General features: G+C 48.5%; 1 protein-coding gene across 1 annotated transcript in view; it reads right to left on the bottom strand.

Moving 5' to 3' along the window:
• Positions 1–4410: 4410 nt before the first annotated feature.
• The window catches only part of GTF2E1 (general transcription factor IIE subunit 1), a 46587-nt gene continuing 31462 nt past the window's right edge, over positions 4411–19535 (bottom strand). Inside the window, exons 3-5 of the mRNA XM_027449658.3 lie at positions 11799–12000; positions 8080–8324; positions 4411–5917 (exon numbers count right to left, since the gene is read on the bottom strand). Coding sequence (XP_027305459.1) covers positions 5487–5917; positions 8080–8324; positions 11799–12000 — 878 coding nt within the window. The 3' untranslated portion in view covers positions 4411–5486. The remainder of the gene's footprint in view (positions 5918–8079; positions 8325–11798; positions 12001–19535) is intronic.

Raw genomic sequence — 19535 nt, forward strand, 5'->3', positions numbered from 1 at the left:
GGGCTGCGTTTGAACTCGGAAGCTGCTTCAGACACAGGTTGGGCATTAGGCAGTTAGCAGAGCGGGCTGGAAGACGGATATTCAGCTCCAGGACAGGAAAGCTGCCTCCAGAAGGGCTGGCACAGAGCAGGGAACCTGGGGGCCACGAGCATGTGGCTGCTGAGGAGACACGGGGCTGGGAACCCAGAAGCGATTATCTTCACAGGCCTTTTCCTATGCAAGTGGATTAGCATCTTGCCTCCATCTCAGAAGATATTCAAATGTGATTTGGGATTAATTAAGCTGCCAGACACCTGGAAGGAAATCCAGTAACACACGTACTTTCCACTTCAGTCATTTTAAAGCGGGGAGAGAGGAATATTTCACCAGCAAGACCTTTTGGACCTAAGGGGCGAGAGCAACTGAAGACCATTTGGGGAATTTCAGGGCAGAAAATGAAAGAAAAAACCAAATGTTGACAATGTACGTGTTGTAATTGTAGCCATCACCTTGAGCAGCACCATTCCGTGGTGTCCAGCAGCGCTGGAAGGGCTGGTGAGGGTTCCTCAGAGGTGCTACGCATTGTGCCTGTGACTGTGGGTGCCCCATCCCATCCCTGGAGGTGTTCAAGGCCAGGCTGGATGGGGCTTTGGGCAGCCTGGGCTGGTGGGAGGTGTCCCTGCCCAGGGCAGGGGTTGGAATTAGGTGATCTTTAAGGTCCCTTCCAACCCAAACCTTTCTGTGGTTCTGTGATAATTGTGCATCCCATCCGCGCTCGGCTGCCTGTGGTACCAGGATGGAGACCTCTCCTCATTTTCAGCCACGTGTTCCAGAGCCTTCTTCTGATAAAAGGGCACCCAGAGACCCAAACCTTATTTTCAGGCCACCCTAAATGATTTGATGCAGTTTGTATCAGTAGCTGATGAAGGCATCTGGAGAAATACCTCTCATCATGCTGCTATAATCTTCAGCTGTAAAAAAAGCTGTGGGTTTTCACTGATGTCTCATACCTGGGGCTCAGCCCTGGAGCCAGAAAGCCCTGCAATACTCGTGGTACCCTCAGCAAAATGAAACGCAGACGTGTCTCCTCCCCGGGCTGAAAGCATCTTGAGAAGGAGCACCGTGCTGCGTCCATTTGGGATTGCCAACAAGCACACTCAGGAAATTTCAGGATGGGCCTCAAAACCGAGCCTGTGCTATCGTCAGCCTCTCAGTCCTTTCAGGTGAGGGAAACATTTCCAAGCTTTCATTTCATACCTGTATTTAATGCATTACATCTCCCTGCAGGCCTCCTGCAGGCCGGGCTGTGATTAAGGAGGAGATAAGTGCCCCATTTATTGCTCTCCTGGTACCTCTCCATTTTCCTCTCCGCTTCCATGGGCAGCGAGCATCCCGCACGCGCAGCCGTGCCATGCCCCGTACAAGTTGGAGAGGAGAGCAATAAACCCCAGCTCCAGCAGCACACGTCCCCCTCTGCCAAAACTTTTCTGCATCCTCTGCTTCTTCCTCTGCCTCCTGGCCGCCTGGGGGCTGGCTGGATGCTCTATTTATGTCCTTTCCAACACGGGCTGCCAGTGGTAATGCTTTTATGAGAACTGAGATGGGCAAGAAGCAGTTTTCGTGTCCACTACGGACTCAGATTGCTCCGGACACTTGCCACAAGCAGGGCGCTGCTCTTTCCAGCGCCATCTCCTGAGCACTGCTGTTGACCACATGAGCAAACACACTTCCAGGCGCAGCACTTACTCTGTTTGTTTTCGCTATTTCTAATGGCTTGACTCATGGCTTTCCTTGGGAGGGCTCCATTAGCCTGTAAATTACCGATCCCGCGAGGAGCCCATTAGCACGACGCTAAGCCAGAGTTCATTTTGTGGTAGCACCGGGCCCGCTGGCGCATCCCTGATGGTGATGCCCACTGCGTGAGGAGGGAGAAATACAAAATTAAAACAAAACAAAACAGGGGAAGGACTGGAGACATGAGACTTTTGACGCCTGTCTTGCTGGAAGAATCCACACAGCTTGCTACATCTGTCATTTGGGAAGATGAACTCTTTCATTACGGGCTTCAGATGGTCTCCAATGAGCGGCTACCAAAAACTTCAGCCGCTACGTGCTGCTCTGACAGCAGCTCCTGCCCAAACTGCACCAAATGCCTTGTCTGTTAATATCCCCAAAGGGAATGAGCCTAATGGGCTCTGAGGCAGGGGAATGCAGCAGGCTAAGTGGATTGCGAGCCGAGGGCCTCGTGGGCACCCTGCGTTTTTCTTCACCTGTGTTACGGCACCCGTGTGGCCTGGGAGAGGGTGCGAGAGGGAAATTTCTCTCAAGATGCGTCATCTTCTAAAGGCTGCATTTCCCTCTGGCACCGGCTCTCTCCCATCTTCATCGCTGTACCGGGGATGGTTTTCATCTCCTGACATCACCGGGCAGATTTCCACTGTCCCAAATGCAGGAGAAAAAACGTCTCCGAGCAGGAGGGCTGGCTTACCGGGTGGAAATGAGCCAGGCTCTTCAGCTCTGCTTGCATTCGGCTCGCTGCAGAATTACCACCACTTGTCCGCCTTCTTTCAGCGAGTAACGGGATGGCAGAGGCTGGCAGCACAGCTTCTAGGTGAAAAACAAACAGAAGCAGCACGTCAGGGCTTTAATCACACCCGCACGGCGCGCTCCCCTTTCTCCTCCTTGCCAGGTGCACCTGTTTTTGTACACAGACTCTCGTGCTCACTCAACAGCATCCCATCCACCTTGATTTTGGGGCTGGATCCCTGCTGGCTCCTGCAGGTGGGCAGCGTGGGGTTTCCTCCTGTGGCCGTGCTGGGGGGAGGCAGGCGCAGGGTCTCCAGCACGCTGCAGCCCAGCCGAGCCGCTTGCCGTGCTGCGGCTGCCTCGGCCTCCTCCTTGCCATCCCTGCCTGCCTCGTTAGCATTGAGCTGTTCAAAGGGATGGAAATCAAATTATATTTAGGTCAGGGATGTATTTTAAGCAAAAATACCTGTTATGTTTCAAGCATCTCGTGCAGAGGCTCTTTGTCGGCTGCTCCCAGGATGGCTGCACACGTACTCGCTGCCCTTAACGTGCTTCTTGATAATATAAAAAAATCTGATTTTCGCTTAGGTATCAATGAGGTTCATTCTCTCTCTCTGCCTCGTTAATGACGTTAAATAAGCAGCCACCTTCTGGCAGCTTGTTAGGTATCCCGACAAGGAAAAAGCCCAGATTTTGCTGGGTAATTCTGGAAGAGGGTGGCCCTGGGTGGCCCAGCTGCTGTTGCTCTGCTCTCGGCTCGGAGTGACTTTTTGCAGCACCTCGTGACGCTTCCCTCCTCCAGGGCACCAAGCCCAAGCCCCTGCTGCGCCGCAGGACTCAAGGACGGGGCTGACAACCCTAAAACCCTAAAAAAAACCTTGCAAGCCTCCCCCCCAGCCTGTCAGGCTCCCCAGCAGCACACCCTGCTGCGGCAGGCACCCAGCGGGCAGCTCTCTTCAGATGTCTCGGGGAGGAGGTGATGCTGGTTTTCCGCCCTTCCTCCGGGGGATCTTCAATTCCCTCGGCTCCCACAGCGCTGCAGCCGGTTGGGTCTGTTTGAAGGAGGCCGTGACACGGGAAGGAAGAATTGGATGGATGCAGGCTCCCTGATGGGGGAAGCTGCTTTTCGGGAACTTTGGTGGGAAAGATTAAAGCCCCTACTTCATAGAAGCCTAGGCTGGATATATATGCAGTATCGGAAAGGGAAAGGGAAAGGGAAAGGGAAAGGGAAAGGGAAAGGGAAAGGGAAAGGGAAAAGGACCAAGATTTCTTCACTTGAGTTTATAAACCTACAGCTTGATTTTGCAGACTAAAAACTCCTGGTATGTTACGAGAATGAGTAGTTGCGCTGCATTCAGGGTTAGTTCTCAGATTCTAGCCTTGGCTCCTTATAAACTGACCTGCTTTTCTCCAGGGTTAGCCTTGAATTCAACCACATTAAATTCTAGACAGAACTGGTAAAGAACTTTTGTTTTTCTGCTTGCTGATCACTGAATCTGGCTTATCAGCTCTGGCTGGCTCGGCATTTAGAAGCTTGATGCTTAGAAGTCCGCCTTATGCAATGGCACCACTTTAACCAGGAACAAAGGTCTGTGAGACCTCTCTCACTCACATACGCATCCCCCGAGGAAGGTGGAAAGGAATGGATCGTGATCAAAAAGAGCCCACAAAAGCACCGCTCTCATGAAGAATCTTCCCTGCAAGCGCAGAAGGTAACAGGAGGCATTCAAGTCAGCTCTGGTGAGGAGAAGCAATGTGGAGCAGAGACATTATGTGGGATTTCAAACCATCCTTACCCCAAAGGAGGGCCTCAGCTTGGTTGTTTTCCTGAATCGAGTAAATTGAAATGATAAGCAAACAACATTTCTACCTAGACACACCACAAATTGGACGACAACAAAGGGAACGAGTTTCTATTTATTTATTCCACCTTAAAATGACTTAAAAGCGAATTTAAAATGCTAAAAAAAGAGGGAGATCAAAAGAGGGAGAAACTGAAAATAAAACCACAGGAGGCATTACAAGGTTAGCAGAACCTAGAAAGCACAGTTAGTATAAAACAGATTTACAGTCTCAGTGAACAGCAAATTGATGCTGCCCATGTAAACCGAGCAGCACGTAGTACTGCCCCTACCCTCCGACAACACAAACTTCTTTTATCCTTTTGTTTTGTTCTCTTGCCGGATAGGAAAACACGACAATTTTAAAAAAGCAACACTTTCAATTGATAGAGAAAACATTTTACAAATCTGATATTGCTCTGCAGGCACGGGTAAATGTCTTCCTGTGGGAAGAGAGCGTGCCGAAGCAGAATTTAAACTTGCATAATTCCTCTTAAAATGATGCAACCGTGGTGGTGTGACTGCAACCAGAAGCTAGCCATGCCATTTCTCTGCCCGCCACCAACCGTCTGCCACACCGGGGGCTGGACAGAGCGAGGCAGAAGCGCCAGACAGCACTGCTGGAAAAGGAAGGCATCTCCGGGTCAGTCGGAGCTCTCTGACAGCTCAGATGTGTGCAGGGCTTTTGTTACACTGACAAAGGGTGGCTCTGTGCGCTCAACAAGGCTTTCCCTCTGCGTGTTTCAAGTTTCCCCTGACCTTGAGGTGCTGAGAGTGACTAAGAAGAGAAGGGGAGCGAGGAAAGTAACGGGTGGCTGCCCCCAGGGCTGCTCAGCAGTAAGCGTTCCGTGGCCAGAGGGTTAAACCAGTGCCTGTGCGCAGGCAACCCTAAAACCCTAAAATTTTTACCTTGCAAGCATCCTCCCTTCTAAAACTTGTCCTCCCCTACCTGTTTTGGCACATGCAGCCTTCCTGCTCCCCCTCTCTGGTGGGCAAGATGCCTGAGATTAGCAGTTGCAGGCCCCAGTGTCCCTGCGCACAGGGGAGGCAAGATGCATTTTAGCCTTCTGTTTTACAAGGGAGTCTCTGGCTTTAAAAAAATCATTAAAAAACAAAAAAAAAAGCCCCGTGAGGAAGCAGTTAATCAAACATATCCTCAAACATGCGTCGCCCCATGGCGATATAAACCTCTTTTTCCTCCGGTGTCATCTGGGCCACCAGCTCGGGGCGCTGGCTCACTTGGCTGTAAGTGTGCGGGCGCCCAGCCACTGTGACCGTGGGGTCCTCTGCCACCACCTCGAACTCTTCATCCTCCTCCTCCTCCTCCAGCCCGTACGCCGTGGTGGCTGTGGCAGCGGGGCGGGGAGGGGATTCCTCCTCCGACTCGCTTGTCTCGCTCTCCGAGTCACTGGCGTTGGCGCCAGAGAGAGGAGCGGAGCCCCCGACGGTGACGGTTGAGGCAGAGGGCGTCTTCTTCTCGTGGATGAGCAGGGCACGCATCACCTCCTCGTTGTCATCCAGAGCCGCCCGGCCCTCCTCACGCTCCTGGAAGGCGTCCAGATCCCGGCCCCCTGCAGAGAGACAGAAGGGAGTGAGAGTTTTCTCGTGAGCTGAGAGGGTTTGTTGTGGCAGGGTGTCTGCAGCTCCCAGACTCAACAGATAGAATTCTTGCTCAAAAAGTGGCATTCTGAAAAAACCTTCTCTTAATCCTACTTTTGCTGAGAGAACTGTGAGTCCACCCGGCACCAATAAACCTACGGGCTGTATGAAGAAAAAAAGAAAGAAAAGAAATGCAGAGAACCTTATGTACAAAAAAAGGCCTAAAAAGTACAACAGACTCCCCGTGGAAAACTTTCTCTCTTGCACTGGAACAGGCTGCATCCAAACAGCTGCTGGAGCTGAGGTGGATGGCTTTCTGCCCTCATACATTAACACCACTTGACTTCTTTTCCAATCCCTGGGCTTTCATCGTTTGCGCACCGTATCCAGGCATTGGACATTCAAGCGTTTCCCTCCAGGATCGAAAATGCACCATGTACTTTGTTCAGCTTGAGACAGAGAAATGCTGACAAATGGGTAAACTAAGAATTAAGTTCTGCATTTAGCACGAAAATCCAGGGGAGTCGTTCCTGTGGTACAGTTAAGGCCTAAAGACCCACCCCTAACTTTACGGGACTCGTGTTTTCCTTGTAAATGAAGCTGCGGTAACAGGTGATGGCTACAACTACTATCATTAATGAAAAAATCTTGAAAGAAAGGAAGACCAAAAGCATTGTGTTGGCAGCCTGGTGCTCAGCAGCCCGGGGCAGCTCCACAAAGTCCAAACTTTGTGGCTCAAAGTCTGGACTTTGTGGTCTCCTGCACGTGAGCACTGTTCCTGGCAGATCCATGCAGTGAATGCTTTCTGCCAGTGGTCGCAAGTTTTCTGCCTTCCTGTTTGTATCATACCAGAGTCACAGAAATGTGTTCCAGCACCAATTTCAGGCTATTTCCACCAGCTTCGATCTCCAGCAGTGCTGGAGGTTAAGCAGTGACGCCTTTGTGCTCCAAGGAGCACTCCCCCTCAACGTCCTTCAGCAGCATCTCAGAAGCATTTATGCTGTGTACACCAAAAGTCACCTCAAGGAACCAATTTAGAAGGAGACATGGACTGAATGTCTAGCTGAAAAGCTGGGTGAGAATTCAGCATGGCTCCTGAGTAGCAACTTCTGCTACAAAATGCAGGAGGAGGTTCCTCCCATCACCTCACTTTGTGTAATCCATTTGGAAAATGTTTTGAGATCCATTTGTTTTGAAGATGCTACATGCAAGCAACATAATTGGGTGTCTTTTGGCCATTTTTTCACATCTGTTTTCTTTTTCATTGTCCCTATAGTACTCCACTCCTCTCTGGGTACTGGGAGAGGAATGATTTCAGGGCTTGTGCTTACACGTGATTCCCTTTTGCCATCTTCTCTCCCTAGGGCACCAACAGTGCCATTCTGTAATCCTCAGGTGACTTGGAAGATTTTATCTATCAATTCCCTAACACACCAATGATAAAGGGTCTCTATTTCCCATTTTCAGTCTCCATGTTTAAATAGCCAACTTAGCAGTGCAGAATGTTTCTTCTGGTCGCTACAAGATCTTGACTATGGTCAACCAACAACCTAACCTCCAACCGAATGAAAATAAAAGCAAAGGCAACTAGAAAGCAGTAAGGACTCACCTGTGACAGACAGTCCTACTGTGCTTCCAGAAGCTTTCTTTCTGACAGATTTTTCACATGAAACATTTTGAAAAATAATTGGCAAGAAGAATGCTGGGAGCACAAAAACACTGCCGGTAGGTTTCATAGGCTTCAGAGTCACCAAATGTTAATAAATTCTATTTTCCAGCAGTGTCTTATTTTGGGGTTCAGCTTTCTAGAGGAAAGACCTCATCGAAAAGCAATAAACTCTCAAGGCAGAAGAACACCTATTACTAAGGGTACAGGAAGAGGTAACGGATAAATAGCATTTTTGGAGTAACATGCAATTCCGTGGGCAGCTCAGCTTCACTGACCTACATTTCCATCCCGGATCTAATAAATGGGCATTTTTTCCATCTACCTACGCACAGGTGCTTTGCACAGCGGGGGGTCGCAGACAAAATCTGGAGTGCTGGGAGCAACAGCTGTAGACGCACGAGGGAACCTGTTTCTCCCAGCACTCCCAGAAGCAGAGCAGCACTTGTGCTCTGCGCGTTTCCTTACCGTCTTTGATTTCATCAGGGTCGTACGCCCCCTGCACCGTGCTCTCCCGGAGCCAAATTGGCCTCTCTCTGGCTGGCTTCCCGTCGCTGGCAGACCGGTTAATGTCCTCCTGGTCCTCCATGCTGATGACAACGTTCTGGGTATACAAGTCCTCGTAGGATGGGCCTTTCGTAGTCCACGCTTCCCGATGGTGTCCGCTTGTAACGCCAGCTGTCCCCGAACCCGTACCAGCTGCACGTTCTTTGCTAGGTAAAAGTCAGAGAGAGAAAAGCAGCACTCAGAATGAGCCCTTTCTTGGCCAGCTTTGTAACACACCAGATTATCTGCCTGGATCTGCAGCAAGAACTGCCATTTTCATGGTGCTACCAGGAATTTCTAATTTTTTGTATTGAGAAGGAAGATCTTCATCCCGAGGAAATCAGTGAAGGATCCCAGCAGTGTTCCTGTCCTGCTGCCAGCTGCTACCAGCTGAGCTGACAGGAGCTGTGAGCACACAGGGTTCACTTGCTGCTATCTGCCCAACAACCTGCCCTCCAACGGAGAAGCTGAAAACAAGGTTGCAGTTGGAGGCCTGAGCAACATGCAGTTTTTTAATTCAGCATGGATTTAACCGCTGCTTGATGAGCTCAGCGTGCCTGGTTTTTAGGTGTAAACTATGAGGGGGAAATACGGAGGTAGGTGATCATCCTTCTTCCCCGTATGCAAAGTATTGGTTTGTTCAGCCTCTGCTTGGTCCAGGGCTACTCATGACCTCCTAATAAGTGCGTTTGCTGGGATCTCTTCATAAAATACCTCACAATATTTGCGTTAGCATGTGTCCACACACTAGCTGGTTCTCTCCCCCAGCCAGCCCCACCAGGAAAGCTTCACAGCAGCCTTGATTTTCTGGGCTGAAGGAGAAGGCCCGTGCCCATGTGTTGCTTACATAAGCCAAGGAACCACACCGAGACCTTCTTCCCAGTGCCTGATTTCAAGTGTTGGTACCTTTCAGTTTTCCAAGACAGGCATGTGTTCTGTGAAAAGCACCGCTCTGCTTCCCACACAATAGAAATCTGTAACCAGCGTTTCCCTGACAATTTTATGTAATCCACTTCCCTCACAAGACACACAATGCAACTCTCCCCCAGCCTCTGCCTCTCCATGACTGCAGCGTGACAGCTGAATGCTCGGCAGTGCCAGGAGCTGCCTAATAATACTTCTGCACAGAGGTCCCCGTAAGTGTGTTTGAAATGGACTTCTTTCCTACGCACCACCATTTAGTAGCAAAACACTTCTTCCCTCACGTCAGGAGGGATTCAGAGATGAAGGTAACAGCTGTAAGAGACACCTACAATGTGAATTACTTCAAACCATCTCCGGCAACGTGTCACGTTTGCATGGAATAATCCAGACAGCTTCTATCTACTCTCTGACCCCAGCGAGCTTTGTAAGCGTGTCTCAACTCACTGCGCTGTTTGGGCAACTGCATCTTCACCGTACTGCTGGGAGTGGACGACCTCGAGGCTGCGTGACCAGTGGGATATCCCTCACTGCAAGAGGAGATCTTGCTATTCAGCACACCTGATCCAAAGGGTGAGGTTGAGCACCCTAAATCAGGCACCAGCAAAAGGCCAGGCATGCGAGCTGCCATACAGGCAGCACAGAACAGGTGGAGGGAGTGCACTCTGCCAGTAATTTCTCTCTCTTTGATCTAAGATGTATTTTTCCCCTAGTTCTAGGCCACCCTGCTCAGACAGTGGCAGCTGAGGGCCGCAGATCTGGCTACATTTGTTCTGTTCTTTTACCCTGATGGAAATCGCTCACTAAGTGGTTAAGCTGCCTTCAAAGGTGACATAAATAATCCTTGACATAGCTGAGGTATGGCCCGCAGAAACCACACTGTGCAATGGGAAAACAACCTGAAATCTTCATCTCAATCCTGTCCAGGCTATTAATAAAAGGTCTTGTAAAACGGGGATAACTCCTTTTGTGCTGTGTCTGAACTAAAGCACTTTTTCGTTCAGCTGCTCTTAAGAGCTTCAGCTTCATAGGGAACAACCCATGGTCCTTGATAGCATGACCACAGAAATGAATTCTGCAGAGATTTATGTTCTATAACATCATGTTATCCTGACATAAGAAAATGGAGGAGGTATTCAAATTCATCTGTTTTAGGATACCATGGAGAATGGCTCGGGTAAAGCGTGTGCATTTTGAAACCTATGGTGCTAACTAATGCTCTGCCAAGGTTACGGGAAGGAACTGCCTCCTAGAAAAGTGTAAATGAAGATGTGACCAGCCACGTTGTCAGGTGAGTGACAGCTACAAGTTGTCAGTGAGGCTGGTTAGAGCTACCACTCTCCTGGAAACACGAGTTGCTTGTGCCTCTGAAAAAAAAAAGAAGACGCAGGCACTTTGTGACCTTTTCTGTCTGTTTCAGGAGCATCGAATGCCAGTTTCGGCAATGATTTCAGAAACTCGAGGCTCCATAAAGTGGAGAGAGAATAAATAACCCAGGGTTTGGCACTTTTAAAAAAAAAAAAATCTCACAGCAGCACTTTCATGCAATTAGCTGCTTTGAATTAATAAGCGTTAATAAATAATTAAATCATTGTATGTGCTGAAGCAAGTTGTGCTCAAGTAAGGATTTAAAAATGCCTATTTATTTTGTCATTCCCTGCTCAGAGTAATTAATCATTTACAATGTTTTTTAAGTATTTAAGAGTCAAGCAAGTGGGTGCTGCTATTTAATCGTGGGACTGCACCAGGCTTCTGCTGTGCTCCTTTCCTGTGCGCTGAGATAAGGTAGCCATGGGAAGGCTGAGAAATGACCCTCTTTTTGGTGGGGTTATCCCGGTTCTACTACACGAACTACAGAAGTGAGTTTTTAAAGCAAAATTTCGTGATTCAGCTTGGGAATAAAGGCTTCAAAGCCTCCCCATATCAACAAAGACATGTTGAATGACCTTGGAAAAATCTCTTCCCCTCCCTACATGGCTTCTGTTTTTCTCTCAGAATGATGAGCAAAATCAGCTATATTCTTGGCTAGAAAGAGACAAGTAATTTTTTATTATATTAATTAGAAACTGTCCAGCATTAATATATGATGAACATTCTCTCTCAAGGTTAGCCTGAACGTAAAAAAAAAAAAAAGTATACTGCTCGCTCTCCCATTAACAAAAGCCAAGCACCCCAAGGAACTGTGGGAATGCTTCTCCCCCCATCCCCATGGTACAGATTTTTTTCTTGTGTGTTTAATTATTTTTTTTAAAACAGAGAGAAGTGCATCACATTTCACCAGAGCTGACAAAACTGACAGCTCCCCACATCTTTCTGCATTATTTAAACATCATCTGTTTTTGTACAGCTAGGAATGTTCTGAAGGAAAGTGTCATTTCCCATGGGCAGGAACATTTTAAACATTTTCTGACTATAACATGGTCTCCCCCCAAAAACGAGTTGTGTAACAAGTAGGAGAAAATCAGAAAAAGAAGTTTTGTTATATATGGATTTGAAACATGAAATGTAGAATGCATTTTGCTTACTTTCAAAAGCTGGGTGGAAACAAAAGGAATAAACAAAAGGGCTTGAGAGAAAGATGAGAGTGAAGCACCCTTGGTGCAGAACAAGTAAGACCTGAATGCAGCCAGGGGTTGCAGAAGATTTGGGAAAACCTCGCGGAGCAGAGGAACGTGCTGTGAGGAAGCACTGCAGTGAGAGAAAGCAGGGCCCATTCCCACCTCTGCTTCAAGGCAGGGATCTCTGTGGGTTCTGGTTCGAGGATTTCATAGGCTAAGTTAACATCTTCTGTTTCACGAAGCAGCGCGTAGATGGGCTCGATCTGCTCGTTAAATCTTGCCACGAGTGTCCTTGCATCCTTTTTGGGCATTGCCGACTCATCTTCTTCCACTTCAGTCTCACAGAAAGTACAGCGGAAAGTTCCTGAAATGAAAAAAAGTTGCTTAGCGTCAGAAGAAAAGCAACAAGGCCAGCTCTTTACGCAGCGTTTTAAACAAGGGCGCTTCACTGTTTTCTTTGCTCGATGCTAAATAGCTTTTCTCACTCTGACAACCCCCTCCCACACGCAGTGCACCTGGTTATTAAGCAGCCAAGAAAGCAATAAGCACTTTGATGTCACCCGGTGATAACCAGCTCGGGGAGCAGCTCCTTGCTCTGAGAAGCCCAGATGTGTTGCAGTACCACGATTGAGACATCTCCTAATCTCACGCCCTTTCTTGCTAGACGTTTTAAATGAGCTAGAAAAGCAGGTCAAACAGAGGCAACCAAAACGGTTGCATGGCAATACAGTTACAAAAAAAAAAACCCTACTGAACTCACAGCAGGCCTTTCGGTTTCATTGCTCCATCTGTGAGCAGGAACCCTGGGGAAGCGCTCGCAGCAGGCCCTCACCATATGGTCTGCAGCGAGGGGAGCAGCACAGTGCACTGCCCTGTCCTCACACACGCCGGGCACAGCTACGTGGCTACAAATTCTGCGCTCCCACCTCGGGATTTCTCTTGGCCCTGTGTCATTTCTTTTTTACATATCCTTCCCGTGGCACCGACACACACCTGGTATCATCTCTCGGCACCCTAATGAAGAAAGGGAAAGATGTCTTTTTACTAACAGGGAGCCCGAGGATAGGTTGTGTCAGGGAATCGGCATGTTTCTGTCTAACCATCAGTGGTGGGAGCCGGCTGTATCACTGACACCAGGTACAAACACAGCTGGAAGAATGGGGTTGGCCCAGGGCACGAGGTAACGGGACAGGCTTGCAAGCCAGGGCTGCTGGTGTCTCGTCCTGCTGCCTGCACAGATTTGCTAGTCTTGTCACTTTGTTTTTCAGTGTATCTCCTCTGCCTGTAACAGAGCGATAAAAACAGACCTAGCTTCTTCGCTGGTGGCTGTGAGGGCTAGACAATGCTTCCACAGTTCTTGGAAAACGCATAAAGGCACTGTTTATGACAGGAGGCAGAATCTGTTGCCTCTCACCACAGTCTGTAGAAATGCAATTTTCTACCTTGGCACCATCTGAAACAGCTTTTGCTCATCGTTACTTGCAAATTAATCCGAGTGTGTTGTCTCTGTGGAGTGTAACACGTACAAACTTCCTGCAAAGAAGTCACTTTACAAAGTTTGTCACATCTCTGCAACAGCCAGAGCACCCAACAACAGCAGCACGTGCCATGAAGGGTAAGTAAATACGGCGCTCTCCTCTCCCATCCAAGCACAAAACTCTGTGCTTACTTCTTCATCCTGCAAAAACTGCCGCTATCGATTCAAGAACGGGACAATTATATAAGCTGTCAGCCCGGCAAGAACTGAAGCCAAAGTTTGGTCTCCTTATCCTGCATCTGAAGCTATCAGCACGACAAATTGGCACAAGTTGAATCAATTGAAAATAATTAGCACATCTCGGTTCCCATAATGGACTAAGGGAACAAACCCAGGTTAACAGAGAAACCTCTCCTCTTTTTACAACCCCACCTCACCACACACCCCGAAGTCCTGCTGTAGGTTCCTGAGACAGCTCCTGCTTTTCTCATGTCCCTTTGTGAACACTAAGTATTTGCTAAAGACTAAAAGCAGGGGGAGAATGGTTCCGGTTCACAGGACCAAGAAATCAGACAATAAATACAGCTCTAATGGAACAGAACTCCTGGAGCTCTCGTGGATCTGCTGCAACTTCCCCCCCTCAGGGTTCTTCACAAGCAAAAAATAAAGTTAAGAGATGGATTATGTAAAGAATCGGGGAATGAGTGAAATGACAGGCTTCCTCCATTAATATGCTGATTTTTTGGAGGTGATGCAGCATTTCATAAGAGGCATATGTTATCAGAGAACCGAGGAGTTGGCTTGCCATGGCAGATGGCATTTATGTGTTGCGAACCTCTTCTGCTAGACATTAAGAGGTCGCAAAATGTCACCAGAGCTTTTATGTCACATCAGCAGTGACACATTTTCCTCACAAATGCTTACTGCATGTGACAGACGTGAAGCGGAGCCCATCCAAAGGCTGAGAATGGCCGTGTGCCCACTCCTGGGATGTATTTCTTCCCTCCGCCTGGACACAACTGCTGGTTTGCCACGCAAATACGCTGCACGAGCCAGGGCAAGCAGGCAACCCGGAGCTTCCCTGCACCTTGGACGTATCAACACGGAGCACGTGCATCCCCTTCTGTCCACACACACCTTGCTGTTCCACGCTCAGGCACCCAGCATGTTAAAAACCAGCCTTTTGAGAGAGATCTCCTCATCTGCTCCCTCAAGGATTGAAACGCCGGTACTGTGGCTCCCCAAGGCGTGCTACGATTCGCGCAGCTCAAGCTCGGAAGCACAGGGCCAGGATATTTGCAGCTAATTCCTAATGACTCGATTTCACTCGAGAGAAGGAAAAGGTCAACCGCCCACATGCCTTACACGCGGTGTGTCCAAACGTGCGTGCTACATCTGCTCGAATTCAGCTGCGTGCACCACCGCAACGCTGCCAGAGGAGCTTGCCCAAGGGAAGAGACATCAGAATTAAAACCGGTCCCACCGTGTTAGTTTGGCTCCTCACCTATGCACACATTTAACTGGAACTGAATGTTAAAGACACAAAGAAGGTCTTCTGCTGGATCACAGAATGGTTTGGGCTGGAAGGGACCTTGAAGCCCACCCAGTTCCACCCCCCTGCCAGGGCAGGGACACCTCCCACCAGCCCAGGTTGCCCAAAGCCCCATCCGTGTTGTCCTGCAAACTGTACCTCACCCCAGCCAGCTTGCATCTTGTTAACCCTTCAGGTGTATTGACAAGCTGCCCTCCAGCTTATCCCCTCCACCTTCACTTTGCAAATAAGCCACCCATTCTTCTTCCCCTTATAAAAGTGGCCACCCATTCGTTTGATCACTTTATCAGGCTCACTGCACACTTCCTGCAGTTTGCTCTCACCTTTCTGCTACTCAGGAAAAGCTGCAGCGCACACAACTCTCCAGATGAGACCTCCCAGAAGCCCAGTGGCATTAGTGCTTCTGGGATAACTGCTGAGACCTTTTAAGATCATGAAAGTGCTGCCTCAATTATCACAAGATCTCGCAATGCTTCCAGACCTTTCCTCCTCAGCGCTTCCCAGCTGATGAGCTCCATGTTCACAGGAGAGGTTTGCAGGAGATGCTGGGTACACGACACTGTACTTCACACTGAAACCTTCCAGCTCATTTTTATTACTCCAGCCTTCAGCCTCATCCAGATCTTTATTCTCCACTGCAACCACAAAACATTAAGGTAATTTATTTTCAAAATCTCCTACAAGCTTCTTTTAGAAGAAGCATTATTACCATTACATGGGGGGTGAGCTAAGGCACAGATGGCAAAATTTCAGCAGCATCTGCAGATTTGAGCGGCACTTGGTTTGTAATGCCTGAGAAATGCTTCTCGGGAACTTCTGTTCCTGCAATAAGCACGCAGGGCTTTTACCCATTATCTTCCAGGCTCCAGAATCGGGCATCTCAAATGAGTTAGGAGAAACTGTTAATGACAGCCTTAGAGAAATTTACCTAGAAATGACCAGTCCAAGACCAGACAGAAGCACAGCTGACCTGAAGGGTCATCAGATCACGCTGCTGTGGCTACTGGAGCCATCTTCTTCCAGTAAATGGCTGATTTTTACACGTTTTTAGTTCTTCTGCAGCAAACCAGAGAAAAAACATTATATGCACACAGCTCATCGTTCTTACTGAGCAAAGCACAATTGCTTTGGAAAAAAAATCCGTGGTAGGGAAAATGTTTTAGGATGCGCAAGCAGCATTCATTTCCGCACTTCCTATCCCCGAGTGCTTCATGTGACGTTGGAAAGGGATGACTGAAGATCTCGAGGAAAGGTCAGAGCTTGCTAGGTTCCTACCAGCAGGGAACCAGACACGGGCCCATCTCCAGGTGATGCTGTGCATGGTTATCAGCAGGTGTGGAGCCCCCTGCTCCGCACAGCCCCCTGCCACCTGACTGATCGGAGCAGCAGAGAAGATGACAAGCTGCTAGCGCGGCACGGGTCGGCTGCAGGGGGAAGCAGGGCGTCTGGGCAACCTGCTCCTGCTTGATCAGCCTGGACTCCAGAGCCTCTCACTTCTCAGACCTCCCTGTCCAACTTTCTTTCCTTGAGTGGCTTTTTCCAGTACCAGCCTCTTCCCACTCCCATGGGAAGGGAAGGGAAGGGAAGGGAAGGGAAGGGAAGGGAAGGGAAGGGAAGGGAAGGGAAGGGAAGGGAAGGGAAGGGAAGGGAAGGGAAGGGAAGGGAAGGGAAGGGAAGGGAAGGGAAGGGAAGGGAAGGGAAGGGAAGGGAAGGGAAGGGAAGGGAAGGGAAGGGAAGGGAAGGGATCAGTACAACTCCTATCCCCTCCGTCCACAACCAATCCATGCTCATGTAATGGGAGTCCTTAGCACCCTAAGTAATAGGCAGTGCTGTCAGTACAAATTATAATTAAGTTCCTTTCATTTCGCATTGATTTTCAGGATTTAGAGGACTACTTAGGACAGCACCTAAAGGCACTTCCCTCCCGAATCGTTACAGCCAGAAATAGTAGGCTGAGTGGCTACAGCAGGCCTGGATCGTTATTTGCCACAACAACCTCCACGTTCGGATGTAAGGACATTCACCTCTGAGGGATTAAACTGAAGCAAAGAGAGTTTTAGGGACTTTAATGAACCAGGCTAGTAGCAGAGCTGATTGTTAAAACAGTTGTTGGTTAACTGCATTAATGCTGATGCAGATTAGGCTTCAGCAGCTGCTCATCTTTAGCGACTCCCGGAGTTGACGGGGCTGCTCAGCCTTCATTAAAGCATCCTCAGCATCTCAGTGAGAAACCAACTCCTCGTGTCTGAGAGGGAAACACCTTCCTGCCCCAAGGAAAGATGAGTCTCCTCTCAATTTTACCTCCTAGCCATCCCTGGCCCCATCTCTCTTTTCTCCCCACGGTGGAGCCCTATAGCCCCAAGTACATTTATATTCATATTTGACTTCCAAAACCCAGTTGCTTTAGGCAAAGGACAGAAAAAAACACCAAATAAATGTTTCCCGAACAACACAGCAATACTGTTCTCTCTGCGAGTATTTCAACGTTTCCATAAATGCATTAAAAAGCCAATTACAGAGCACAGTGTGTTACATAAAACGCAACGCCACATCTCATCTTCCTAAGACGGGTTTCATGGTCCGCTGGATCTCCAGCTCTCGAGGACACGCCACAGCCCAAGGCTGACTGCAGTGCTCCGGCTTGAAATGTGACACAGGAAGCGTTCATTTTTCTGTCAGCCCTGTCTGGACACCCCACGACATCCATGCTACTGTTAAAGCTTCTTCTGGTACAAGCAGTGGACCATGTGTAGGAAAAGGTGCCGTTTAGGGAAGATTTGGTAACCCAAATTCCAGAATGAAACATTCGGTGTTGCCACTGAAACTGGAAACGCAGCAGGCTTTACCCTAGCAGTCTGAAGAAGCTTGCTTTAACATTTGGCTGCAGAGAAGACGAGGCAGACTGCAGCTGAGCAGATGCAGTGATGCTGGTCAGATGCAGTGACAGGCTGGGGATGGCTGAAAGCAGAGAAGTGGAAATTCTGGGAGACCCCTCGGAAAGGCACTACAGCCACAGCCACAAGCCAGATGAGGCTGGTGATAAACACAGCAGCCTGTCCCCCACCGCTGACAACTCTCCTGGTAGCAGCCTAGGGAAGCACAGCATCTCCTCCTCTCTCTCTCCCTCTTTTGGAGAGGTACCACCAGGTTCAAACATCCTGGGTTGTGGGCAGACATCTGAATTCCTAAGACAGTTCACAAATGGGAAATCAAGAACCAAAAATGAAGTGAAAGAAGTTCCTTTTAGCACTAAACATGCCAAATCTAGACCCAGTTTCTCCTAGGTATGTACATACTCTAGCACAAAACCCACTGATTTAAGAGCTATGAGATCAATACTTCCCAGCAGCAGGCCTTAAAATTTTAAGACAGGTTTGCGTGAAATTGGGGAAGAGCAAGGATTGTTCCCCTGCCACCAACTTGTTTTTACTGACCTGTTCACCATGGTAGGGGGCTCCATGGTGGAGGCAAGAGTACGAAATCCTGCTCCTCAGGGCAGCATTCTCTGTCTAACCCACACGCACAACAGGTTTGGGAAGCAGCCTTAAATGCTTCTCCCATACAAATACTTCTCCAAATCAGCCTCCCAAAAAAGGTTCATTTTGGGAATCTGCTAAGTGTAAAAACCAGTATTTGATCATACAATTCAACACCATTTCATAATATATGCACACCCAGGTACAGCTCTGGCTTCTGAGCACCTGATCTTGAGCCCTAATAATGCTTCTTAAACATTTTTCTTGTTTAATGTGGATTCAGAGGACTGAATTGCCCACCAGGTATTAAAGAGAGAATAAACACTTCATTTGGGATTAATGTCAATCGGTTTCTTTTCAGAGCTTCTAGTACTGTAATATAGATACAGCAGACACAGCGTTTAAGGGCACTTAGGCAGTGGCACTATTTCTGATTCAGATGAGGTAATACTGCAAGAAACCTGTTCAGGAGGGTTCAAAACCGCAATTCTCCAGCATACGAAGAAGGATCAAAGCAATTTGTTCAGAAAATAAAAAGAAGATGGCAACTCGTGGCAACAACAACAACAACGGAGAGAAAGGCACGCTCTTAAACACCCAGCGCTATTAGCAAATGGTGAAGGAAATATATTTGGTAATTGCCATCAACCAGTGTCTCGCTACAATCAGAAGGAAATTTCACTTAGCCGGTACATATGTTCATGTATTATTTATTCTCCCTGAGAGCACTGTGTAAATGTATAAAAATTGAGGGACTGGCAGTCCTGGAAACAGAAGGTCTCTCTGTTAAGCTGCAGAGCGGATTTTACTCCGGCAGTTACATTATCCTAGGCATAACTTGGAAAAATGGTGCTGCTGGAACGTTATTACAGATGGCCAAAAATAGCGTCCAGCCCTTCTTCTGGACCCTCTCGGCACACAATGAACCCTGCTGTTAACAGTAAAAATAGGACTTGCTGAGGTAAGACACCCTTGGCAACACCTTAGAATACGTAAGGACAGCATTTGTCTTCCTTGAAAACCTCAAGCACCGAGGGACAAGGAAAAAGCAGCAGAGAAATGTCCTGAGACTCGTTCGAGAGCCTCCTGTGTCAGGCAATAGCAGCCGTGAAATAATTCCCGTGCCTGAGATCAATCTGTCAACCCACATCGGCACTTCTGGTTTTCTGGGAGAGATCTCTTCTTCCACGCTTGCTCTAACTACCGAATCCATTTAGCAACACGCAACATGTTCCCTGAGAAGAGGGATTTACAACCCTGACACACCTCCTGTGCCACCTGTAGCCCAAAAGGGCATCAATTTCAATAGAAGATGGCTCAGAAATGCCAATAACCAGAAGTCTTTCCTTCCAGACTCCTTTCAGGATTAACAGGCGGTAAGGAAAATTCCCTAC

The sequence above is a fragment of the Anas platyrhynchos genome, chromosome 1 (assembly GCF_047663525.1).
Source record: "Anas platyrhynchos isolate ZD024472 breed Pekin duck chromosome 1, IASCAAS_PekinDuck_T2T, whole genome shotgun sequence".
NCBI classification, from domain to species: domain Eukaryota; kingdom Metazoa; phylum Chordata; class Aves; order Anseriformes; family Anatidae; genus Anas; species Anas platyrhynchos.